The following is a 27,400-nucleotide window of genomic DNA, read 5'->3' as shown; positions in this document are numbered from 1 at the left end:
GTCAGTGATTCATATTGCAAAAAGGCGCTTCCCCTGGGTGATGATGCATTTAAGGATGAACGAATAATTATTTAGGGAAATTATCGAAAAAATATGTTCAAATGTCAGGGAGGACGAGAGAGAATGAGATACAGAGATAAAAGGGGTAACAGACAAGTGCGCTTTTGCTAAAATTCCATGAATATCTACTTAAACGAATTACAACATGACTTTATTTTTTGGTTAGATTACTTTAAAAAAAATCCCACAATGTTTGTTTGTTGCAACTCGGTCCTAAGACCCTTGCCAAACTGATGACTTTTTATCATTGTTCTTGTTTGCCCCCCCCCCCCCACCCGAAGAAAAATGTTCTGACCTACACTCTAATATTTCTTGTTTGTCTCCTCTCTCCGATTTTCTGTTTTTAATTGCGAGTAACGCTGTAGAAAAAATAAGAATAAAGACCGTCCTGGGGCCCGTTGCAGAAAGAGTTGCGTTTAAACGCAACTCCAAAAATCAAACGCAAGTCCCCTGAATCTTACGCAACTTTGCGTTAGATCGCAACTCTGTTGCAGAAAAGAGATGCGTTTGATTTCTAACGCAACTATCAAGCGCAACTCTCCTTGATCAAACGCAACTTTGCGTTTGATCAGTGATCATACGCAAGTTGCAGTAAATCCATAGCAACAACATGGCAGCCATACTAGAAGCAGTTGCAGCAGAAGCTGAGGAAGTTCAGCCACATCCTGGCCGTGTATTCAGAGACAGGGAGCAACCCCTCGACTCTCTCACCGAGACACAGTTGCTGAAGAGGTACCGATTCGGTCGCGAGGCAATATTCTTCATAATCAATCTTCTTACCAATCAAATCGCACCACCCACCGAACGCAACCAGGCAATCCACCCAACACTCCAAGTTTTGATCAGCCTCAATTTCTTCGCGACCGGATCGGTATTAGAAAGTGATGCCAACATCCATCGCATTCACCGAAGCACTGTGTCCAGAGTAATCCACAGGGTCTCTCAAGCCTTGTGTGAACACAAGAGCCAGGTAATTATTCTTAACTTTTCTATTTTCATCATCATGATCATCACTATAAAAACTTAGATTTCTAATTCTAGTTTAAAATTGTATGTTTCAGAGTTTGTCAACTGAAATGCAGAAATAAATGAGGGAATTCTATATTTACATGTCATAGATCAAGACTCAATAGAGTCTAGTTAGAGAAGACGCTAATGGCTTTTAATGCACGAAACTTTTAAAGAACGTAAATGGATATTACTTAGACCCCTATCCATACCGATAGCCGTAATCCAGCCGGCCCGACGGGGAAGAGCGAGCGGGCGGGCTCGGCCGGGGCTGTACCGCAGGATGCGGTGAGCATGCCTGGTGAGCGCTTCTAAAATTCTGCTAGTGATTTATCAATCTAATTATTCGGAACAACTGGGAGTATTATTTATTACCGTAAACCAATTATGAATGCAGATGTTTGACATGATATACTCACCATTAAATGATTCTCTTTTTTTGTAATTCTATGATTTATAACTTCTAAAGCCAACCCTTTTTGAAGAAGTGAGGTTGAAAATTTCGAGTCGACATCCAATTTTCTATTGGCGTTTGTTTACAATTGTTGAAGATAGGAGCTAGCTTATCGATCGTGCTCGCCCTGATACTAAAAATACAATGAAGTCGATATACTATGGTCTCTTCAAATCAATTTAAGTGTTCCAACTAAAATCTAAATTAAATTATTAGGAATTTTACTTCAATTAAAATATTTTAAAATCATGCTAGTTTCATGCATGCCTAGAATACTTATAGTATCTAACCAATCTCTTGGCAAATTTCTTTATCTACCATAAAAAGAAAATGAAAATTGATTTATTTTCAAAATATAGCCTAAAACGATTTAGATTTTAGGTAATTCACCAAAGCATGAAACAATCAGGGGCCACAGAACCGGGGGGGGGGGGGGCTTGGGGGCTTCAGCCCCCACTTTTTTCCAAAACCATGTTCAAAAACGCAAAAATGACCATACAATTGTGATTTTTTTGGCATGGTCAGCCCCCCTCCCCCCACTTTGAAAACTGTTCCGCTGCCCCTGACTATAGTAATAAAACAGGAACATGCACTATCAGAGATAGCCCTAAACCCCTCATCGTGCACTACCTTCTCCTTACTAATTAGTAACCTTTATCTATATACTGTTATGCTATACGAAAATAATTACATTAATATTTGTAGTATAATTCGGCCATCTTTATGATAAGAATGGGCCTGGTTAAATAATATATAATAAAGATAATTATAATAACATTAATGGTAATAATAATAATGATAGTAATTAATGATAAAATAATTATAAATTAAATAAAAATGAATTTGTGAGCTTTTATACCTGTTTTTGAACAAACATCTCTGCCTCAATCATAATCAAGGCCTATATTAATGCCAGTGTATATGCAGTAGTCATGTGATTATAATTATAACCTTTGATGATTAAGGTGAGAGCATTTACACCCCACTTTATCAATAACATTTTTCAAAAATATAAGATGAAAATTTTATTGCGACCTTTTTATTGTCAGCCGCCCCCCCCCCCCCCACCCAAAAAAAAAAAAAAATTAAATTCCAAAAGCTATGAAATACTGTCTTTTACCAAATGTAATCTCATTACCTTCAAGAAATTAAATTGGTGTACTTGGTATGATGGGATTCAGACACCAATTTTCCATAATTTTTATGCTCATGGTACCTGTTTGGATACAGGGCATATAATTTCAAAGGCATCCCAAATTTAATACATACAAACATTAAGTTTGATTGCCAACTTTGTTGTAAACATTGCCTCATATTGTTGCTCCCTTTTATCTTGCTTGAGGAAAATCCTTTTAGAAAACATTTTGGGGTTGCTACTTCTCTTCTCATTGCCTCTGAACTCACCGACTTTTCAAGCTGTATTTTCACTGCTCATACAACATCATTCATCCCTTTCTTTGTGGATTATCATACTCTCATAAACACGTAAGGGAAATGTTGATTTAATTTGATTTATTTATTTCTACATTCCAATAACAAAAGTATATACAAGTGTAATATTTTTTTCTCAGCATAACAGTGCAATAAAAGAGATTTATCTTTAATTCCACAAAATAATGTTAAATATTCTCTTTGTTTTCTTTATCCTGTATGTGTTGACAGTTCATCAAGTTCCCAAGGACCGATGAAGAAACAGCTGCCAACATTCAGGATTTTTATAGAATTGCAAGATTTCCGAGAGTGGTAGGGGCTGTTGATGGTACCCATGTGTGCCTTCATGGCTGCCCATTAGGCCCCGACGAATACGTCTACACCAATAGGAAGGGCAGGTCTTCCATCAATGTCCAATTAGCTTGCAATACAAAATTCCAGATAATCAATGTCGTTGCAAGATGGCCGGGGAGTACCCACGACTCCAGAGTTCTTCAGGTAATTATTACAGACTTATGTTGGAGGCAAACAACATACTAGTAGTCAGATCTTTGTAACGTACAAAAGACATATATTAGGTTAGCTGCAACAACATCACTGTGACCATCTTTGTAGGAGCCAGCTCCTAGTGGTCATATGAAATAACATAGTATAGTCAACGCTTGCAGACCTTTATCAGTTACCACGGTCATAATTATTCTTTGGGGGTAAAATAATCAGCATCATTTGCATCTTAGATTTGTACAATTGTATTCTTGAAGTGTATTATTGTACTTTATGTCAAATACTATATAAATTGCTGTGGACTTAAATTGCCACTTTGCATATGATCATAGATCCCACGCAATACATTACAAATCCTTGCTCAAAAAAATCATTATGGAAAGGAAAATCCAAATCTTCACAAGATTAAGCGAACTTAATTGTTAGAAAAGCATCACCATAAACCCGAGATATCTTAGTAACTTTGATTTATTCATCTATTAATTTGTTAACAGAATAGCAGACTGTACCGCAAGTACAATAATGGAGAACTGAAAGGGATCATCCTCGGTGACTCTGGTTATCCCTTGATGACATGGTTAATGACCCCCATCCTTAATCCACAGACACCAGAGGAACAAGCCTACAACAAGTGAGCAATTCAACTTTTCCTTGTAAAAAAAGAAAATTTTTGAAATCGCTTGAATGAGCGATTTCTGTACCATGTAATAAATGCTACACATAACAGTCGACACTCAACTTATGATCCACCATGCAACTAATCGTATATCAATAGTGTCTGCATAAGTCTACCTTTTCAAGTCATAACTGCCAGGTAGTGAAAAGTAATTCTTATATTTGATTTTGGCAGACTCATATGTGATTACAAGAAATCCTGGAAAATTTACAACTAGACATGTACATGTACTCTGTTATGTTTTCTATACTTCATGTATCCACTAACAATGACATTGTTTGCTTTGAGATATATCCGCTTATCCTCAGCCTTCGTAGTCTTAAAATGCCGAAATATTGATACCTTTTGTAGCTTCTTTTCAAACCAAATGTTTTCCTAATTTCTTTTTTTCTCAGCACAAAGCTATCTTGAATATTTTTGTCCATACAGATTGCCTTTAAAAGATACACTTCAATTTGTCTTTAAATATCATTTTGCTTGAAATGAAATTATTTTGATAATCATACATTATCTACTTTATTCCACAGTGCACAGTGCAAGACGAGATCAATTATCGAACAATTGAATGGACAGTTGAAAAATAAATTTAGATGTCTGCTCGGTCATGGCCTACAAATTCGACCAAATAGGGCCTGCAGTATCATCACAGCATGTTGCATATTATTTAACATTAGTAAAAGATTCAGACAGCCAGCAGGAGACGATAATGAAGATGACCACATGATCGATGACAACATGGAAGGAGAAATCAACAGGGAAAGGGGAGATGCAGCAGCCATCGCTGTCCGGGCCCAGATCGTACAGTCTTTTGTTGTGTAGTACATCATTTTTCAATGGCTTTTTCATTATATCAATGCTGGGATTTATGTAATGCTGTAAGCACTAATAATTTACACCGCCCCCCTTTTTCATAAGGATAACAAGTTGATTAAAATGTAATATTTGGAGCTGGCAATTACGTATAACCTTCTACACACTTGTTGGTCAAATTTCTTTTGGTTGGAGTCCCTTTTAAAAATACTAAACAACATGGTCATACCGTTTTCAAATTATATACACTGATGCTCTTCCATTATGAATAAATATTTACTGTTCACTACATGAAACTGTGATTTGCTATAGCACAGTTAACACTTCATGTTGTAAAAGCCAAGTAAAGAATTCACATTCATATTAAATAATGAGCTTCACTCTCTTCTCCTTCTGTTAACTTGTACTTTTGAAATGCATTTTAAATATGCATTAAATGGCACACATTCTGTTTCTGTGGTGAAGATTTTAAGAACACAATTTTAAATAATGTTCCTACTATGGCAAGACATTCACATACTACTGTACAGAAAAAATACTGAGTATTTTAAAATGTTCCTATTATGGCAAGACATATGTAAAACATACTGAGTTGTAATGTTATTATTCTCGTATACAACAATGCAAGGGAATCTACCATCGTTTAAAAAGCAAGTGTCTCGAGAAAGGGAATGATTTGGTTTTTTTATTCTTTACATAATCTAACGCATCTGTCAAAGTGATTGAGTTAAAACTCCCTCTGATGTCAGACATCGATATTAAATCTCAACCTCAGCAAGTGTTGATAATCAGCACAACATTGAAATGTTGTAACAGGGTGAGCATCAATATACCCTTGATGTGCTGGATTTTTATACCATAAAAAACACTACCTTGAAGGTTATTAGACTTTTAATCTACATTGAATTTACATGTACTTCAATGTAATTATATTTTAGTTATTCAAGTTGTCATTTTTTCCATGGCCAAAAACTCTTGTTCCTTTTTTCAAAGGAATGTATGCTCTGTAGAATAAGTCTCCTGTATAATGGATCTCTTTCTTTGGTAAGTTTGATTTCACTGTCAATGCAAACTTTTCTAGCAAATGCAGCAGTTGTAAGTTATATAGCTATCCTGAAGTTTCAGCTTGTTGTTATCAAGGTGGACATCACATGAAATACACATTGCAAATGGCTTAAAGTTCAATCATTCCCAATGACTGAATGCCATTTTTTTCCATGACCTCTAAGGCATTTGCAATTCTACTGAGAAACAAGTTTCGCTCTGCAGAGAGCGAAACTTGTTTCTCAAGCAGTCGAATCCTCTCCCTCTCCAGCTCTACAAGCTGGTCAGTTGGGGACAATTTTCTTGGAGGGGTCTTGGTGGTGGAGGCGGAGGTGGTTGCAGCAGCTATTGCAGTTGTGGTAGTGGTTGTGGTAGCAGTGGTGGTGTTGACGGAAATGGTGGTGGTGTTGACTGCAGCGGAGGTAGTGTTGACAGGAACAGGGGTGCGTGAACATGCTCCTGCTGCCATGCTGCTAAACAGCAGGCAAGCCTCATTGTCTCCATCTATTGTGTCCTAAGCAAAAATGAACATTGTCATTTGATTAAATGCATGAATAAAAGAAACCTGTAAATTGATTATAAGACTATTAGATAGCAGTCTAAGTGCATAATCAACTTGTACCTTATTTTAAGTGAAATTTCATCTATCTTCAGACAGTTTTATTTTAAACCCTGGTTTAACTTAGACCACTCAATTCAGAAGTTAAGGAGTGGCAGTTTTAATATCTTCAGCAAATTGAGACATTAATTCCATGAATAGGAATATGGATTTAATTGTCAGAATACAACACTTATATATCATTATGGTTGAACAATTGCTATCAACATAATAGTAGAGTGCATAACGAATTTATTGTTTTGCATTTAGTTTTAAATGATGATTAAATATTTTCACACATAAGTATTTGTATTATCTCAATTAACCTAATATTGTGGTTTAACAATAAAATGAAGTACTTTTAACTTCACACTACTGACTTTATACCACAAAACAATGATTTCTATTTGTTTTTATTTGACTCTCATGAAAATAAATGCAAAGGAATGCAAGTATACATCACTGCATGATAAATCAGGAAATGTATGTGTACAATGGGTAGAAATGGTGGAGATGAGATGGATATAGGAGATGACAAAGGAAATGTAAAAATGAAAAGGATCATTTGAAAAAAAAACCCATTAAATTGCATATTACTGGCAAAAAGAACAATCGTTACATCTAACTTTAAAGGAGAGAGTTTGCTTGTACATGTTGTATGAAAACGGAACAATCAAATTATAAGATCAATGACAGTTTGAGAACAATTGGAACAGCAATAAGAAGATGGTCATAACTTATTATTTGTTCAATTTTTCTCACTTTCATTGGATCTTTTCTTTGGTTTTTCTGTTTTCACACAAGCTAACTTGTTCCCAGGGTTTCATTCTCCTTTAAACAATATCATGCACAACTAATCAATTTGATTCGGTCACAAAATTAGTTTTTTTTTCTTCAAATGCATCTATTGTCGTAAGATAGTAATTTCTACTCACCACATTGAAACACTACAGATATGTTGATGTGTTTTGCTTAATATGAATGAGGAATTAATAACAGAAAGTGCAGAATATTCTTTGAGCAAATTTCTTTTACATATTTCCAAAACATGGAGAGCAAAATTCCAAGTAATTGCAGTTGAGCATAATTTTGTAATATCCGTTTCAAAATTGAAATAGTTTCTTACTTGGGACGAGCTGAAGCCTGCTTCGTCGGAGGACCCGACTACCCCCTCCACCGTTTCTCTTGCGAGAATCTCCAGAACAGCCTCTAACGTGGGCCGGATTTCAAGGCTGCCCCCACCTGTTTTTTTTTCAATACGCAAAAAATGAAGTCATCAATATCTCAAAGCAAGAGCATTAGTAGCAATAACAATAACAGTCAAAGTTTAAATCTCAAACTGATATCCATTATAAATTGCTCATTACCTTGATGAAAATGAAATTTGGGTTCTTTTTTTTCCAAGGATAAAAAAACAAATCCAATATAAGAAAATTGACTGATGAAAGAAGACCATTAAAATATTAGCATTTATATATTTATGCCAACCAGTAAACACACCACAATAATTTGCAAACTCCTTTGAGCATAGCATCCCTCCAGCAATAAAATATTTCACTCAAGAATTTATTAGGGAGGTTAAAATCAAAATCAGAAAAGAATTGATTCATACAGTATATCCAGTTCATGCATACATTATGATAAAAAAGTTAACTGATAATATTGATAAAATATCTACAAATAAAAAGTATAATACCAATGAGGTATACCTGTGTATCTATACAAACAGATTGCTTAACATGTATTTCTTAAACTACATCATAATATATATATACCAAGGTATATTATAAAGTAATAATGAAGATACAAATTTTCAATTAAAGATACTCCTACATTAGAGAGTTATCAGTTCATCACGTACGGACATTTGATAGATTTTGAAAATTTTGAAGGCTTGTATTAAGAAATTAGGAATAAGATGAGCACGGTTCCTTTGTATATTATAGTGAAGGGTACATGTAGGACAAAGTATGCTGAAAACAAGTTTGGTAACCTACAAACACAAGTATCAAATAAACGTGCCATATCAGGGATGGACAAGATAGAAAGTGGTTTTCAAAAATTTGGTAATGTTTATCAATTCCATCAAAATGGAAATATCAGCACCTACCAAAAAAATTTACTTCCTAAAATTTTTGTTCTGCTAGTTTATGTTTGATGATGGATTAATGTTCAGAATGCAAGAATATCAAAATAAAATAGGAGTTACTTTGAAAACAATAAAACTAGAGTGAATTGAATTTGAGTAGAAATGTCTATCCATGTTGAGAGGTAACATCAACCTCATGAACAAAATGGTCTATTCCAGTACTTTCAAAATCATCAATCTTTATAAAACTGAAATTTTTGAAACCAGAGATATCAAAGATTACTCTAATAGCAATTTTTATAAAAAAATCTTTTAAAAATTTCCAACAAGGTGTTAACCCTTAACTGATCATCGATCATGCTCATTACCTGTCATGTTTCGCTGAGCCTTGTACTTCAAAGCTCTCTGCTTCAGGTCGGCCCACTTCCGGATGATCTCTTCCTCCTCCCGCTGGTAGCCGTTAGCCCGGAGTATCGCTGTTGCTTTTCTCCAGTACTTTTTTTTTCTTTTTTCCACCTGAACATGAAAAAAATATACATTTTAATTTTTAACAAACCTTATTTCATTTTCAGACTAACGAATCTTTGAATTAACAAACCTCATTGCATTTTTGGACCAACGAACCTTAAGAATTACAAATGTTATTGTGTTTTCGGACTAACGAACCATATTTCGGACTAACGAACCTTCGGAATGACGACTGTACCCCTATTCTGGCAATTTTGTATCCGATACCAGCTTGCTCTAATTCGAGGCTAAGACCCATGCTCGCAAATCTGAGGACAAAGCCAAGTCCAATACTTAGAAGACTAAAAAAGTTTGACCCCCCCAAAAAACCCCACAAACTATATTTAATGGGTGAATGAAAAATGAACACATACATTATGTATTCCAGAGAAAAATTGGGATTTTAACATAAACAGAAATCAAAATGATTTTTCTTTAAATCAAATATATTATCATTCTCAATTTTAACAGAGTTGTTTCAAGTCTCATAGGTTTAATCTCCAGGGCTCTGTAACACAAAGATTAGCGATCAATCGCTAAATGAACTGACCAATCAATGTCAATGTTACACGCGCATTAGGTTTAAAATACTGACCAAGGACCAATCAGTGCGGTTCTTTCATATTTGCAATCCATCGCAAACCTTTGTGTTACGGAGCCCTGGGCTCCTTAACACGAAGGTTTGCAATCAATCGCTAAATACCAATGACCAAGCAAGAACATCATTGCATGCACGCTCTGTTTAAAATACTGATCGGGAACCAATCGGTGCGCTTCTTTCATTTTTGCAATTCATCGCAAACCTTTGTGTTACGGATCGCAGAACTAAAAGAAACAAATAATTTACAAATTGAAATCCATTGAGATATTATGACCACCTTGGAATAAAGTTACAATCTTTACTGTGAAAATGATGATAGCTAATAAGGAAGATCTTTCTTACCGGAACGCTGGCATGGCCAGCCTTGCCAAAAAGCACATATTTGTGCTTTTGCACAAATTGGCACAGGCAGTGTACCTCCCCATCATGCCAATTTCTTCGTCTTTTTTTCTTGTCACCTTCCTATATAAAAAAAATTATGTAACAAATTAGACAAGGAAAAATATGGATCCATTAAAATTGTAAGTTTCTCAACCATGTACTGGCAATTAGGATGATGTGATTGCACAGAGAACTGGCATTCTAACTTTCCATGCCATTTCATAATAATGCATTCACTCAATATCTCACACAAATTAATTTTTAAGGTTGCTTCGGCTTTAACGTGGAGTCATGGTAACACTTGAGAAGAGTTGTTTAATTTGATACACAAATTAATGTGAATTACGATCACTTGTACATGTACATAAACACTATTCTAAATTTCTAAGCCAATTGACACATCATAAAAAATGTTTTGACAAAGTTTATAAAAATACCAATGTCTATACAAAGAGAGGAAGGAAATTGCAATGCTTGGTGAGCTGGTGCATATAGAATATACCGTATTAGATCACATTCTAAAACAAAGATGTAAACATGTCATATATTGGGAGGCTGGCACTAATTCTTACCATTGTTGTATTGGCTTGAAACTTGTGAAATCTGCAACAAAATGAAAAAGGAAACAGTTATAAAATTTAATGTTAGACCTAATTAGTTTCAAAATTATGTTTAGACAGCTGGCAGCCATCTGTTTCAAGGATTTTTTCAAGTTATATTTGTTACTTTTTTCTCACCGTACATAGTCACAGACGGCTTGCTATCGTGCAGCCACCATGAGGGGGTTAACAATGCAAAATCCCCCCGACGGGGCTCATCGATTAGTGTCTTTATTTTATAAAAATATATAATAAGAAAAGAACTGGACCAAAATAACTTTCCTGGTTGATCCGAACTTAATAATACATAGACAAACATATGGCCATTGAGTCCCTGTACAGATCGAGTTAGAGACTTCGGTCTCTAATAAGTGGAGCCAACAACGGAGTTCAGCGGAAATAACAGTCATCAAAGCTTTTGGTCTCAATTCTGTGTAGCTTTGAATCCCCAACCTACTGTAGACCTAGTGCTATCTATCATCAAGATCTAGATCTAAAAGCAAACAGCATGAACTGAATTGAAATCGAACTTGAAATGACGAAGAACAAGCATTTTGAAATTGTCCACAGGTGCCGGATGCCACGCCACAAGAAGCTCATCCATCCCAAAAGGCCGGATGAGCTACATGTACTGCCTACTATTATAGCATAGACTACAGATCTAGCTCTAGATTTAAATCTAGGCCTACTATATGCTATGGCCTTACCCTTGATCTATACGGTGCATATAAAAAAAAGCTTACACTTTGAAAAAAAAAACCTGTAAAATTATACATTTGTAATATTTTAACATTGGTACAGATCCATTTAAAGCAAATGACGATATAACTGTCAAAAAATATTTCTGCTTGAGTGATCACCACTTTTGAAAAGTTAGTGAAAAATGATTTGCGATGCCTGGCGATTTACTAATTTTACATAACAAAAATGAAGTGATATTCAATACAAAAGGGTTGTAGATCGTAGATTAAATGGAACATACATCATGCACTCGGATGTGGGGAGGGGTAAATCTGAGAAAAGTTATTTGTACTTTTTCAAATTCCACCCCTCTGGGATTTACGTCCATGGTGTTTACTTTTTCCTGTTTATCTCGCCACCCTTTTACTCCCGTTTATTTTTCCACCCTTTTGAATTAATTGATTTATTAAAATTTATTTATTCACTAGGCCTACTGGTGGGATGGAACACCCTATCAGTATCAAAAAAAGTTGTTTTTTGTCGGGGTCCTTTTATGTCATTCATGTGTTAAAAAATATCATATACATAAACATTTCATTCTCTTTCATCTTGAACCTCCACCCATCTGTTTAAAAAAGTCCTGGGAAAGAATGTTTTTATTTAATATTAATAATAACAATATAGGGGGCCTACACAAATTGCGAGGGAAACAAACTGATTGATGGCATACTATAATCACTAGTATTATAGTATAATCATGATCAAACTTTTCATTTTTTCATCATTATAATTTTTCTACCCCTATTGGAGGACATTACAGGCCATTCCCCCCCCCCACTTGAAATACAATGGAGGGGGATATATCCCCCCACCCCCCGTCACGTGTGATCGACACCCATGCCCAAACAAGATTAGGCCTAGGCCTATATGTGAAAAAAAATTACCGACAAATGTACATTTTTATTATTCCCAGGGCTTTTTCAAAGTGTAATGTAAACCTTTTTTCGATACGCAAGTGCAAGTTAACAACAGTTAGACCTAACTTAGTCTTAGTTAGATGTGAACCTAGTCCTAGTGTACAAACTACAATCAGACATTGAGAATTGCTCGAATCTAACGTGTGTCTAGTAGTATAGTGTATAAGGTAGGCCTTCTTTAAGACTTTAATTAACAAAAGTTTTATCTGACATTTAATAAAATATTACCGGGAGTCTGTTATGGGGCCGCACAAACACCATCATTAACGTTAGACATTACACATGCAACGCCCCACAGCCACAGGTCACCACCATGACCACACGACAACACAGCCACAACTCCGGGGAAGCTAGGCGATCGCATGTGTCACTCGGTCTGTGCGAGAATTTCAACGATGCCAAGACGGGAAATGTACATTAAATTTCGCAATTTCACATCATCATTTCGAATGGTCAAACGATATTTAGCATCTTTATACTTGAAATACCAATTCATGCTAAAATTACATGGTTTACATAAGTATTAATGACATAATTTAGAAATTCATTGTCTTACCTTTGCAGAAAGTTCCGGTGCAGGCAGTGAATTTCTGTAACATTTTCGCGGGTTAAAACAGCGCGCGATCATATCAGGCTCGTTCACGAAGATTTTTTATTTTTTCTCACACCCGAATCAAACGCAAGTTGCAATCGATCGCAACTTGTTTTCTGCAACGGAGATTTGCGATAGATTGCAAGTTGCGTAAGATATCACCCGCAAAGTTGCGGTTGATCTGAGTTGCGTTCGATTGCAACTTTTGCTTTCTGCAACAGGCCCCTGGCCCCTTTTTTCCCCCGTTACGACCAAAAAAAAAATCGCATTTTGGGCGCTTACCATGGTTAGCATCTAAACCAAAATGTTTGGAAAAAGATGTTATACAGGGACTGCAATGTTTTTTTATGGTGCAAGTGTTGAGCTGTGGGACGGGGATGAAGCGGCTAAAAAAATACAATTTGTTAATTCATGTAATTTTACAGAATGAATTTATAATAGGTTAGGTTTTAGAACCTCTTCATCTTATTTCCTTTTCTCACCCAGATGAAAACTTCTGCATTGAAAAGTTGACGGAAACATAATTACTTCAAATGATAAAACCAATAATGAACTAAGTTTCCTCGCGCGAAATGGAGGAAATAGAATAATACAGGATGATACATTACGCTAAGGCACCCCCTATAAAGAAAACACGTTTGTATGGCGTGTCACCCGACAGAATCCTCTCAATCCTACAAACTTTTATTCATGTGCAACCTACCCCCCCCCCAAAAAAAAAAAAAAAAAAAGGTTGATACCGACCCAAATTTTATTGATTTTCGTACTTTTTGCCGATTTCTTTCTCATTTTTTTAACTGGCGAATAGCGTGGTAGAAAAGATTCATAGAGGAAAAAAAATTGTTTCCGTGACTGAATGTGGGAGGGAGTGGACCGGCCGAAAAAAAATCAGAAAGTTATATAGACTTCGGATTTTTTGTACATGTTTGCTGAAAGAGGTGAGGACGGTTATTTATTATCGGTTCTGAAATCAAGGAGACAATAGAACAAAACGAAAGAACAAATAAAAAACAACACTTATGATTGCGGATGCTATAATTTATTCAAGAAAAAATACTTTCTTTTACTTTCAGTAATTGCTTTGCTCTTTTTGAGGGAATAGTAAGATAAAGAAACGTAGAAAGTGACAAGAAGAGAGTTGGGAGGTATGATTTCAGACTTACAATTTTAGTCACTTTTATTCGTTTAACTCTTTGAAATAATTTCATGATATTACAAATCGAATACCGATGCGCAAACTTCAGGAACAAAATTATTTTATTACTATAATATCTGCGGGGGAAATCGAATTAAATGAAACATATAATTTATAAAAAAATCTAAAAAAGAAAATTACTTTTAGTGAAAGATTAAGGCCTCTGTCTTGCCATAACCCTAAGCCCCAGGTTCACAAAAAATAGTTTAGTCGTGCATTTTTATACGATGATGATGATGATCATCATCATATTGTCTTTTGTGAAAGATATCTACCCACGTTTTCAATATAGAAAATGGAAGATGATATAGAATTTTTTGTGAAATGACAGTTACAATAGTAATTTTAGAAGGTTTTTCGGGACATTATTTGAGAAATAGGGGGAAAACCCCCCAAATTTTCGACATGATAACCACGATGCAATAGGACGAGAGGCCCACAAATGCAACCATCTCCAATCAATACAAGTTGGCAAAAACGAGGCATTGATCTCTCGAAACCGTTACCGATGAAGAGAGGGGGGGGGGGGAGATGTTAGATGTAATGTAAAATGACAGGTACTGCATGAGAAGAAAAAAATCAGAAAGAAAGGATTGAGGGGGATGGGGGCGGGTATATACCTCGTAATCCAAATCGGGAAGAAAGAAGACGATACAGATATAATTCAAATGAGAAGAACTCAGAGAAAAAAGGTGTAGAAGGGAGGGGATATAGAAAGACGATAGATATAAGGGAATGAAAGCGGTATACATTCAGTTACAGGTTAGAAACCAGAGAAAGGGAAAACGAGGAAATCCCTAATTGGTACCGTTTTATAAATACATTATACATGCACATGTTATATTAAAAAATGCGCAATAATTTAAACAAATTTACCATCCGCCAGTCAAATAGAATGATATAGCTTTCAAGTGTTATTGAAAACTTGTAAACAAATTTTATATAAAACGGGCCCCTGGACAACTTTTGAACCCTCCCCCCCCCCCGCTTTCTCTCGTTCTCTCATCCGATATTGCTCTTATTTTTGTCTTCTATTTCAAAGGAAACAAACAGAAAATAAAGGAATTAAGAACACCGTTTATCCTCTGCTCTTTTAAAAATGAACAAAAGAAAGTCATGGCGGACGCTCAAACTAAGCAGGGGACTAATAGCCAACGCCCTGAATAAAAGGAAGATTAGTGTATTTCGTCAGGATGACCTAATAAATTATCGGATTATTGTCGTAATTATACACTTTGCAAAGATCTGCAAGGGGGTAAAGAGACCATTCATGAGCAATGAAAAAAGAGCAGACAACAAAGCGGTATCGATCGAACCCGACTTGTCCGCGCGTGCTGATTGCCCTTACGCATTTTTGTACACAGTGCCTATTGACTTGGGAAAAAGCGAAGATTTTACAAAATAACACGACTTTTTCCTCGTAAATTCCTTAACTATTCTGTTGATTTGAGAAGCGAGACCGTTAATTCTATAAAGAAAAATGTCTGATCTTTCATCTTTACATTTACTAAAAATCCTGAAAATACTTCAGTTTGGCGCAATTAGCAATAGATTAGGAAAACACCGCCACAGATCCAAATACCAGCAATGTACAAAAACAGCTCCGCCGCAGGGAGAAGTATCCGGTTTCGCGGGCCCGCACGCAAAGGGTTAACGATCATGTAAACGATGTTAGGGTGTGAAATAAATGATTACCACGGGAAAAATGTCAAGGATAGAATAGCGGACGACCTCCGCGCCTGATCCGATGTCGTAGAGATAGCGTCAACATCGTGAAGTTTTCTGATGTCAAAATCTATTTCATGATCGTGTAAACAATGTTAGGGTGTGAAATAAATGATTACCACGGGGAAAAAATGTCAAGGATAAAATAGCGGACGACCTCCGCGCCCAACCTGATGTTGGAGAGATAGCGTTGGCGATCGTTAAGTTATCTGACGTCAGAACTTGTTTATGATCATGTAAACGATGTCAGGGTATGAAATAAAGGATGTCCACGGGAAGAAAAATGTAAAGGATAAACTAGCGGACGACTTCCGCGCTTGATCTGATGTCGAAGAGATAGCGCCGACATCGTTTAGTTCTCTGACGATTAACGAAATACGTTCGTCAAAATTAAAAAGCGCAAAGTTTGAACATCCCTTCTGACTCCAGAAATGTCTTTAAATTATTGTTAGACATTTGTAACGAATCTCTAATTTATTGACTTTCAATATAAATGAAAAAAAAAATATATATATATATATATATATATCGTCCGTCAAAATTAAAAAGCGCAAAGTTTGGACATCCCTTCACACACGGGAAATTTCTTATCATTAGCGCAAAACATCTGTACTTGATCACCTTTTAATATAAATGAAGAAATACGTCCTTCAGAATTAAAATGCGGGAAGTTTTGACTCTGGATATTTCTTAAAATGATCGCCAAACGATCTGCATCAAGTCTCAATTCCATACATCGGCAAACTGTTTTTTTTTTTGGTCACTTTGATCACTTGGGGAAAATCCCCCTGGACCCGGCTGTAGCTGTTTCTAGCTGAGCAGAACCATTCTACGTTCTGAACGGAGTACTTAAGCGCTTTCTATTGACTCCTTTGTTATTAGTAATCCTTGCGTTCGTAGGTATCCTGAACGGAGTACTTCAGCGCTTTCTATTGACTTCTTTGTTAACAATAATCCTTGCGTTCGGGTGTATGCAGGGGGCATTACAAATGCATTCGTGATGGGGATTAGCAAGACAATAGAGCATACCGAACGCGCACGAACTTAAGTGATATTAAATCTCTTGTGCCTAAGCCATGTACATTTAGGATGTAGGAAAGCTGTTGTGAAAGACACAACATCTTTATTCCGTGACTACTGCCAAAGGACTTTTGTTAAGCCATCTAGGTAATTCCATATTAAAGATGATCAATCTTTTTGTAAGTTTTACTTCACTTCATAGACTAACCAAGTCATGGTCCTTTGAGAGCATTACAGACTGTCATAAGAACAAGAAATCAGAGACAGAAAATTTCATGAAGGTACTACACAAGGGGTCGGACGTATGTATTTTGTGGAATCTGTAATTGATTATTATTGATTAGTCATAATTTTCCATTTTTTCTCTTTATTCAAATTTGATTCATTTCCACAGATTTACTGCGGGGTCAGACTTTCTTTTATCAGGGACATCATGATTCTTCAGGGGACAGCACAGGAGAAACAAGGAAATCTGAGTGATTTGAAGAAGACAACTGCAGAACTGATTGATTTATTAGCCCGGCAGGAGAAGCTACTAGCAAATACATGTAGGTATGCTATGAATATGTAAACTTACATTAAATACAATGTAGTCAAGTTTCCATAATTTGAATTTTCACCCAATCCAAAGCAAATTTTTAGATCAGATTATACAAAATATGCTTTATAACTCTAATTCAAATTTCTCCTATGTCAAACAGATTTCTTTGATTTAAAATCTCATCAATTTTTTTTTTCTATGTTGTGTACAATGTATGTTATGATGATGTTTTACTTATGGGCATTTTCACCACAGATGGACACAGAGGCAAAAAAATCAAGTTGATATTCATGTCAAATGCTTTATGTTTTTTAATAAAACACGACCTGAAGTTTCTGAGACAAATTTTTTTTCCGACTCTGGCAGCCATTTTTTATTTCAAAATGGCTGCCAAAGTATGGATACAAATTAGTGTTGAAAATAGTATATTGATACATATTTTGTTTTGACAGATTTTTAAAGAACAGGTTTGATCATGTTGTTTTCGCCTGTGATTTAGCTTGCTATTATAACACTTTTTAAAATCCCACAGAAAGAAACACCAGTAATTCATTCATCTGATAAAAAAACATTGATGAAGTATGTGATATGGTATGTAATGTCAGTTACCGAAAACATGAACTTTTTTTTCTCATTTCCTGGAAAAGATGATATATTATATGAAACTTGGTAGATTTCCTCTCTAGGTAACACCCCTCCCTTCTACACCAAAATTAAAGATAATCAATTAACAATGAAGCCATAGGGTACCATTGAATATATGTAATGTCATAGTTACCAAGTGGAAAATGTAATGTCAGTTACCGAGATGTAATGTCAGTTACCATGATAAAACGTTGGTTACCAATATTGAAATGCAAATATGTGGTCAATTTTATGGTGAAGAAATATTGTATACTTGTTATTTAAGTCTTTCACTTTAAAAGTCACACCAGAAGGAGCTTGCTATTGACTTTTAAAAGGTATAGTTCACAAGGAATACTATATGAAATTATGAAGGAAGTTGCATTCCCATCGTGCAAAAAAAAATTACTATGAAATTGTTTTGTACATGCACTTACCAAGTACCTACAGTGATTGTTTGTAATTTTGTATCAGACAATTTTTTGTTTGGTTTTCGAGGGGGGGGGGGTAGGGGGTACTTTTCCCAACCTATTGCCTAAATCTGCAACATTTTTTAAGCTTAACATTGTGATGAAGGGGATTTCCAGGGTCCCTTTTTTAGTTTCTAGGATTCTTTTGAGCATTGCCTCGCTAAAAGTAAATTCCTGGTTTTTATACCTGTTAGTAGTGTGGATGTGTGATATAATTTTTTTTTTGGTTTACAAGTATAGATGAAAAGTGAAATTTGACGGTTCTGATCAATGTTGCATGGATCTACTAAAACTTTTTTTTTTCTTCTAATTTACAAATAGTTCAGTTTCAGTTTAGAAGCTGGAGTTTATTTTTTGTTGACAGCTTAAAAAAGAAATTGGCAAAGAAAATGATTAAAAAAATTATGAAGAGAATTGAAATCCGACAGATATGAACAAGCATTGCTTGCACTGACCAGAATAGAAATCAATAAAACTACATGGCTGCATGAGATTCGGGGGAGAGGTACGTGTAGCATAGGGGAGGAGACCCTTATTCATTTTGCCTTTTTTTGAGGGGAGGGGAAGTTTGGAGAAGGATAAGGTTTAAAAAGTCATTATACAAGGCAAAAGCAATTTTGTGTCTCGCCCACTTATGAAAATGACCAGAAATATCGTGATTTGCTAGGGCACGCAAGAGAATTATATCGAAACTGCATTGTGAAATGACTGGGATGGAATAACACTTGTCATAAGAGCCTTACACGTAAACTTTAATGTTGACCTGAAAATGACCTTACCATGTGACCTCCGACTGCAGCATAACATGCAGGTCCCCCAAGTCCATCTACCATCCAAGTTTGGTTGAAAAGTGACCTACGGATGCGGAGTTAGGTGTCATAAGAGAGTCTTGCATGTAAACTATAACGTTGACCTAAAATGACCTTTGACCTTACCATGTGACCTCTGACTGCAGCATAACATGCAGGTCCCCCAAGTCCATCTACCATCCAAGTTTGGTTGAAAAGTGACTTATGGTTGGGTAGTTAGGTGTCATAAGAGAGTCTTGCATGTAAACTTTAACGTTGACCTGAAAATGACCTTTGACCTTACCATGTGACCTCCGACTGCAGCATAACATGTAGGTCCCCCAAGTCCATCTACCATCCAAGTTTGGTTAAAATGCGACTTACGGTTGCAGAGTAAGGTGTCATAAGAGAGTCTTGCATGTAAACTTTAACGTTGACCTGAAAATGACCTTTGACATTATCATGTGACCTCCGACCGCAGCATAACATGCAGGTTCCCCCAAGTCCATCTACCATCCAAGTTTGGTTGAAAAGTGACTTTCGGTTGCGGAGTTAGGTGTCATGAGAGAGTCTTGCATGTAAACTTTAACGTTGACCTGAAAATGACCTTTGACCTTACCATGTGACCTCCGACTGCAGCATGACATGCAGGTCCCCCAAGTCCATCTACCATCCAAGTTTGGTTAAAATGCGACTTACGGTTGCGGAGTTAGGTATCATAAGAGAGTCTTGCATGTAAACTTTAACGTTGACCTGAAAATGACCTTTGACCTTACCATGTGACCTATGACTGCAGCATAACATGCAGGTCCCCCAAGTCCATCTACCATCCAAGTTTGGTTGAAAAGCGACTTACGGTTGCGGAGTTAGGTGTCATAAGAGAGTCTTGCATGTAAACTTTAACATTGACCTGAAAATGACCTTTGACCTTACCATGTGACCTCCGACTGCAGCATAACATGCAGGTCCCCCAAGTCCATCTACCATCCAAGTTTGGTTGAAAATCAACTTACGGTTGTGGAGTTGTGTGTCATTAAGTTTGTGACGGACGACATTTGGATCCCTACATGTAAGTCTCGCCTTCACCTCCGGTGGGCGAGACAAAAACTGATGAATATATTATGGGTGTATAGTCAGAAAAATCCATGTGTACAGTCAATGCAATATTAAATTACTATAGGAAAACATGTAGCTGCTATGACCCACCCCCCCCCCCCCCATACATACATTTCTTATCTTTTGATAATTAAAAATGTTATTATGAAACTTTTATGATTTTAAAAAGCCTTACATATATTTAAGTACCAAGAAAATTATGCCTTTGAAAATCATATAGCACTGGTAAATGTTAATGTGTATTGTCAGTTACCGACAAGTAATGATAAAAATGTTCAAATCAAAGAAAAGAATTAAGAAAAAGAATTTTTTTTTTCATAGAAATGTTCCTAGAAACTTGGGTATACTTCCACATCAAGCTCACTTTCATGTGAAGCCCTGCACAGAAGATACAATGCAATGATTCCACACATTCGACTTCCATGTGTTATCTCTATGGCAAATTAAGTGTAATGTCAGTTACCGTAATGTCAGTTACCAGCATGGTTGTGGAAAAATTATCATAGCCCCCAAAATACAAAAACGAATTGTTTGATATTTTGACACATCTTAACCTAGTAACGGAGGTATATTTACATATTCAAATTATTACTCTATCTACTCAGGGACATGAGATATTTCAATTTTAATGAACACCCTGAAATTACATGTCCTTTTGCGTAATGTCAGTTACCGACATATTTTTGCTTGCTGATGCGTTAAAAAATGTGGTTACATAGGAAAACTTAGTATCAGAGTATACAGCAAGGTTCACTTTATTAGCTCTATCAAAAGCAAACTCCCATCATTTGTTGTTTTAGAGATACACACAATGAAAGGTGTGAAAACATCGTGCCGTGTAATGTCAGTTACCGTGAAAATGCCCTTATGTATGTTATGTAAGCTCGTTAGCATCTTTCTCAAATCTTGACATGTTTTTTTTTTTATTAAGGATGTAACTAAATTGAATTGAATTGATTTGAAATGCCTGAATGAGGCAAAACTATATATTTACTTTTTTTCAGATTTGAAAAATTTGATTGACAGGTCTGAGCCCTGTTACATAAAAATTTACTGTTATGATAATGTAACCATTCACTGGTGCCTTCCATGCAGTCATTGTTTGTGATAGGCTATTGAGCATTGTTGCTATGGTACTTAAAGGAGAATGAAACCCTTGAAACCAGCTGAATCCATATCAAAGAGAAAAATCAAAGAAACATATTGTTGAAAGTTTGAGGAAGATTGAATGAATAATAAGAAAGTTATGAGCATTCGAATATTGAGATCACTAGTGCCATGTAGATCCTCCCAACGGCAATGCGACCAAGATCTGTGATATCACACACGTACAACTCCCTCATTACTTTAGTACTTATTTCACTTATATTCTCACTTTTATAGAGTCTATCACAAGGTGAGGTGTTCTCTTTATGAGATGACAAGTACAGAGGTTTCACAACATTATATCATTGATGAATCGTTTGTCATATGATTAGAATGAGCAAAAAGAGATGTTTTGGGGTATATTTTCAGTGTCCAAATGGGAGAGTTGTACGTGTGTGACATCACAGATCTTGGTCGCATTGCCAATGGGAGGATCTCCATAGCATTAGTGATCTCGACAAGACAGACGACATTCAAATGCTCATAACTCTTTTATTGCTAGTCCTATTTTTCTCAAAGTTTTGTTGATCTTATTCTTTGATTTTTCTGCTTTCACAAAAGCTAACTTGCTCCAAGAGTTTCATTCTCCTTTAATATTTGATGACAGAGCTACCATGCAAGAGGGTCCAGTGGCATGTATAACATGATGCTTAGCGATTGACCATGCAGTTGATTTCTGCACTTTTGATTGACCTACTGAACGAGTATGAAATTATGAAAAAATTAATGTGATGTTCATGGTAGAACTATTATTACCTTTGCATAAAATCTTTAATCTAATGTATCCAATCATGTATATATCTGAATGGGCATATGAATAAAAGTAGATTGAAAACTTATTTAATTCTATTCATTTTATATATTACCAGAAATTTCCTGATGCAATTACAGGACAAGGGGGGAAAAGTGGAAAACCTTGCTGAGAAATTGAGGTTTAATACTGATAAAGGAGCGTGAAGAGGTGGACAAAGCTGCAAGACTCTTTGAAAAAATGGACATCAGTCAAGAGGATTCAACTCTAACTCATGTGACAGAGAGAACGGTAATCGACCAATCTAAAACCAGTGTAACAGGGACGGTTAAGAAAAGTAACGTCTCTGATTCAAGCGTTGTGAAGCAAGAAAATAGAGACAAATTCAAACCGAACAAGGACTTGAAGTCGACTGCGATACCCGATGGCTTGCCACGACCTTCTATAGAGTCTTCTCCGTTGAGAGGTCAGGGATCACATGAAAGGTCGTCGATGGATGAGAGGGAATGCTGACCTGTCATCAGCGAAGATCCCATCACTGAAAAACCAAGAAGCCCAGGTTGTAGAATTCAGCAAGTCTGCCAAATAACTTGAGGAACAGAAGAAACATGCAGAGGTCAGTATAATGAAGCAGTCTGAATAGAGCTACCTCGAATCCATAACTATTCACATCTACCCAGAATCCTAACCCATAATCCAAAATTTTGAGCAGTTAGTCAGGTACCGCAAGTAACGGACTATAAACTGCACCCCCAACTTTGGACTAATCACAAAAAATATATCATCAGTTTTTTCACACCCTCTTTCTAAATTTTTCTCACATTTACATGCATATTTGAGGTACCTAGAAAGGAAAATTAAGTTAAAGGTTTCAAGTATCAAAAGAGATTACCGGTATACGGAAATCTGCTGTTCTTGATCAATTCATCTACAAATGATAGCAAGAAAGAAAGGTTCCGACATTATTGGCCACTTACACACTCACCTCACAGTGTTACCCCCCCCCCCCCACACACACAGCACTCCCGTTCTGGTACATTGCAAAGTACGATGCAGTTCATCACATTACGATCTCATCAAATTATGCTACCGTGTCTTTCCCGGCATAGGAGAGGAAGAAACATTCAAATTTCCTGCATCACAACCTCACTATCACTTTCAGAATTTGTCTAGCATTTGATGTCTTAGCGTGAATTTTGGATACAAGATTACAGGAAGCTTCAAGAAACAAAGAAATAATTGGCAATTTTTTCAGTTGTTTTTTACGGCTTCGCGCCATCTCTCGTGTATGGTGGTATCTTATGAAAAGCAAATAAGAAAGAAAAAAACAAAGCTGGCGCGCGGGCAGTAATTTCATATGGCACTTCGGGGGGGGGGGATAAAATGAATACCGCCAGCTAGCATAAGTTGCACTATAACCACAACGCAAGCTCCCACTCTCGCTCGGCTGTGACAAAATATTACCGAACTATGCTTTAATATGAGATATGAAGGCATAAGTGATATGCTGGGGATCGAGCTGACAAAATGAATTTTTGTTTTTATCCAGACTCTGGACAAATACTGTGCACTTTTTGTCTTTTCTCCCTGTACTGATGTAGGCTTTGGTTGCCAAGCAAGCAGCTGAGAGATTGACAGAAAGGCTCCATATCCAAATGGGTGATTTCATCCCTGAAGTTCAACAAGTTAGGTATGGCTGATGAATCATTTGTCTATAAAATTAGAGGTTGAACATTAGGATTTTTTCCATGGGCTACTACAGTATGTCGATTGTGATTTTTTTTCAGCTTGTACAGTGAGAATGATCATCCAATATAACTAGCCTATTTTGGCCAAGGGTGCTAAATTACACTTTGTTGCTATGGTTTTGTACTGCCGCTCATATAAATTAGCATACAACATATTTTGATCAATTGACTTAAACCATGCTGCAAAGCCATAGCAACAAGCATGGATTTAGTACAATTTGCAAAAGTGCCCAATAATTACTGGACCTTTCTCAGAATACACGTACCTGCTGCATTTAGTGTGACACATAAAATTTGTATACCTTAGTTCATAGTTTAGACCCTTTTTGAGCATTATGGCCATTGGGTTTGCATTTTTTGTGTAATTAGGGGGAAGTGTAAATGTACATGTAGAAGTCAAATATAACCAAGTCTATACTCTTCAACTTCTTATATTAAGCCTTTAAGACAAACGAACACGGTGTTAACTAACATGTATCATGTCTTTTTTAATTGATTTCCAGCTTTTTTAATGCTTTTTTTCAGTAACCGAGGCGGTGAAATTGATATGATGATGAGGGATCGGAAGGATGAGACAATGAAGGATCGGATGATGAAGGAGAGGGTGATGGTGATTGAGGGCGCTTTGTTCCTACAAGAGGCATCTCTTTCAGTCAGTAGTGCTATATCAGGCAATGGGAGTAATAGAAGGCAAGTGTGCATGATAACTTCCCACTGAGTTCCCAGTGAATACTTATTCCATTATTTTGACAAGGGATAGGATGTTGAATGTGGCTCAATGGATACATAAGCCTCTAGACCTCGAACCACAAGGTCTGTGGTTCAAATCCCACTGCGGCACCTGTGTCCTTATGGAAAGGTGCTTATATTTATTGGAGTTGCCACTCTCCACCCAGGTGAAGAAAATGAAAATGAGTATCCGGTAGGAAGGAATTCCTTGAATGCTTGAACCTCTGATCAGGGAAGCTGTACTTAGTCCGGGTAACAGTATACATCGCTTAAATATGGTATTATAGATGTTACATATAAAGTATTATCATTGTTAATAATTACTGTCCAAACAAATTGTTTTTGTACACATGTATATTGCAGACTGATCTAAATACCACACTTTCACCCTTTTGTTGTTTAATAGGTTCAAGTGCTTGAATTTACGCCAGTAAACAGGTGTTGCAATTCCTTATCATAGATATTTAGTCCGGGTTATAATTGAGCAAGGTGCCACAAGAAAAAGGAGAAATTTTCATATAGTGCTTCTAGACCAGTTTTTTACGCTGAATATGAATATATGAGGTAACCAGGCTGTATCCTGAAAATTAACCCGTGAGGGCGCTTTTTTCAAAATGGCCGCCAAATTTTCAGAACATTTGAATTTTCGTACATAGATTTTGACATAAATATTCCATTGCCACAAAATTAGTGTCATATGAAAGACAAATAAATTTTCTACAATTTGGTACTATTTATAGGGGATAAGTAGGTCATTTGGCTGAGATTTTAAGTAGAAAACTGCAGTTTTTGTCATTTTTTCCCAAAAATTGAAAATTTTGCAAATACATGATTTTACATAATTCTGAGAAAAATGAATGAATTACCTTGAAATGTTCCAGAAAACTTTATTGATATACTATTATCATGTGGATGAAATTCCAACTCTGTATCATTCTTCTTAGCAAATTTATAAGGTATCAAACTTGAATACTTCAATTTCAGAAATGTCGCTTTTTGTATGCATTTCCATAGACTAATACGTATAACATGTACTGTACATGTATAATATGTATAATGTATAGTTTAATAAAATTTAAATGCAATTATCTCCGCTATTTAACCACTTGGAGAGTTAAGAGTAGGCTTTTCTCTATCAGCTACATAAAACAAAATGTTGGCACATCAAGGCCTGACCCTCTCATGGGGTGGGGGTGTCGAAGTCACCCCCCCCCCCCCTTGCCCTTGGCTATATCATGTTGTTGAATATTGCCTATTTGTTGGAAAAATCTCTGTTTTTTGGAGCACCCATTGAAGCAAAAACAGGCATTTCTGCTATACAGTACAGTCACTTTGATTGCTTTGAAACCACTTGGAGAGGAAAGAGTATATATATATAGGCTTTGTTCTAACAGCTACATACAAAGTGGCACATCGAAGCCTACCACTCTCGGGGGGGGGGGGGGGGTGGTTTGCTTAATATTGCCAATTTATTTGAAAATTCACAATTTTGGACCCAACATTGAGGCCAAAAATCGTTTGTGCTTTGTTGTACACCCCATTTTATTGATTTGAAACCACTTAGAGAGGAAAGAGTAGAGTTTGTTCTACCAGCTACATATAAATAAGCACTGGCACATTGAACCCTAGCCCTCTCATGGGCTGTCTAAGTCACCCCCCCCCCCCCTCTATATATCATGTATATTGCCGATTTATTGGATATTTCTCCATTTTGGATCACCCATTCAGGCAAAAGCGCGTTCCTACTATATAGTACAGCCAATTTTATTTTCTTGCAATGAATTGGAGAGGAAAGATTAGGCTTTGCTCTATCAGCTACATATCAAGAAGTGTTGGCAAATCAAAGCCTATCCCCTTCAGAATGTTCAGGGGGCTGTAGAATTTACCCCACCAATTTTCGGTAATTGACTATCTATTGGACAGTCACAATTTGCATCACCCATTGAGGCAAAGGGCGTTTCTACTACATAGTACAGCAAATTTCTTTTCTAGCAATGACTTGGAGAGGAAAGAGTAGGCTTTGCTCTATAATCTACATATAAAGAAGTGTTGGCAAATCAAAGCGTATCTCCTTCAAGCGGCTGTAGAAGTTACCCCACTAATTTTCGGTTTTTGGCTATTTGTTGAAAAGTCACCATTTTGGAGCCCCCATTGAAGCAAAAAGGCGTCTCTGATATATAGTTCTGCCACTTTTATTGCCTTGAAACCACTTAGAGAGGAAAGAATAGGCTTTGCTCTATCAGCTACATAATTTTGTGCTGGCAAATAAAAGCCTACCCCCTTCTGGCGGCTGTCAAATCACCCCACCCCTCTTGCATTATTGCCTAATTATTTGAAAATTCACAATTTTTGAGCCCCCATTGAGGCGATATGCACTTCTGCTGTATAAAACACCCAATTTCATTTTCTTGAAACCACTTGGAGAGGAAAGAGTAGGTTCCCATCTTTCAGCTATATATAACGAATTGCTGCCATATCGAAACCTGACCCACTTCAGGGGGACTATATAGATGTTACCCCACCTTTTTTACGATT

At 36.4% G+C, this 27,400-nt stretch overlaps 2 protein-coding genes and 1 pseudogene across 2 annotated transcripts; 2 read left to right on the top strand and 1 right to left on the bottom strand.

The window, feature by feature from the left end:
• Positions 1-456: 456 nt before the first annotated feature.
• On the top strand, positions 457-6,975 carry LOC135156849 (putative nuclease HARBI1). The gene is made up of 4 exons (XM_064110546.1): positions 457-1,030; positions 3,185-3,451; positions 3,952-4,088; positions 4,661-6,975. The coding sequence occupies exons 1-4, from the start codon at positions 671-673 to the stop codon at positions 4,950-4,952; spliced, it is 1,056 nt and encodes a 351-aa protein (XP_063966616.1). The 5' UTR covers positions 457-670; the 3' UTR covers positions 4,953-6,975.
• Positions 3,059-13,209, bottom strand: LOC135156850 (uncharacterized). Its single transcript, XM_064110547.1, has 6 exons — positions 12,977-13,209; positions 10,736-10,766; positions 10,125-10,244; positions 9,043-9,190; positions 7,712-7,827; positions 3,059-6,501 (listed from the first exon to the last, which is right to left on the bottom strand). Exons 2-6 carry the CDS (start codon positions 10,736-10,738, stop codon positions 6,118-6,120), a joined length of 771 nt encoding a protein of 256 aa, XP_063966617.1. The 5' UTR covers positions 10,739-10,766; positions 12,977-13,209; the 3' UTR covers positions 3,059-6,117.
• A 4,139-nt stretch (positions 13,210-17,348) lies between these two features.
• Positions 17,349-24,820, top strand: LOC129278415 (uncharacterized; annotated as a pseudogene).
• The last annotated feature ends 2,580 nt before the right edge of the window (positions 24,821-27,400 follow it).

The sequence above is a fragment of the Lytechinus pictus genome, chromosome 15 (genome assembly GCF_037042905.1).
Source record: "Lytechinus pictus isolate F3 Inbred chromosome 15, Lp3.0, whole genome shotgun sequence".
Taxonomy (NCBI): domain Eukaryota; kingdom Metazoa; phylum Echinodermata; class Echinoidea; order Temnopleuroida; family Toxopneustidae; genus Lytechinus; species Lytechinus pictus.
This window is presented reverse-complemented; position numbering and strand designations above follow the sequence as displayed.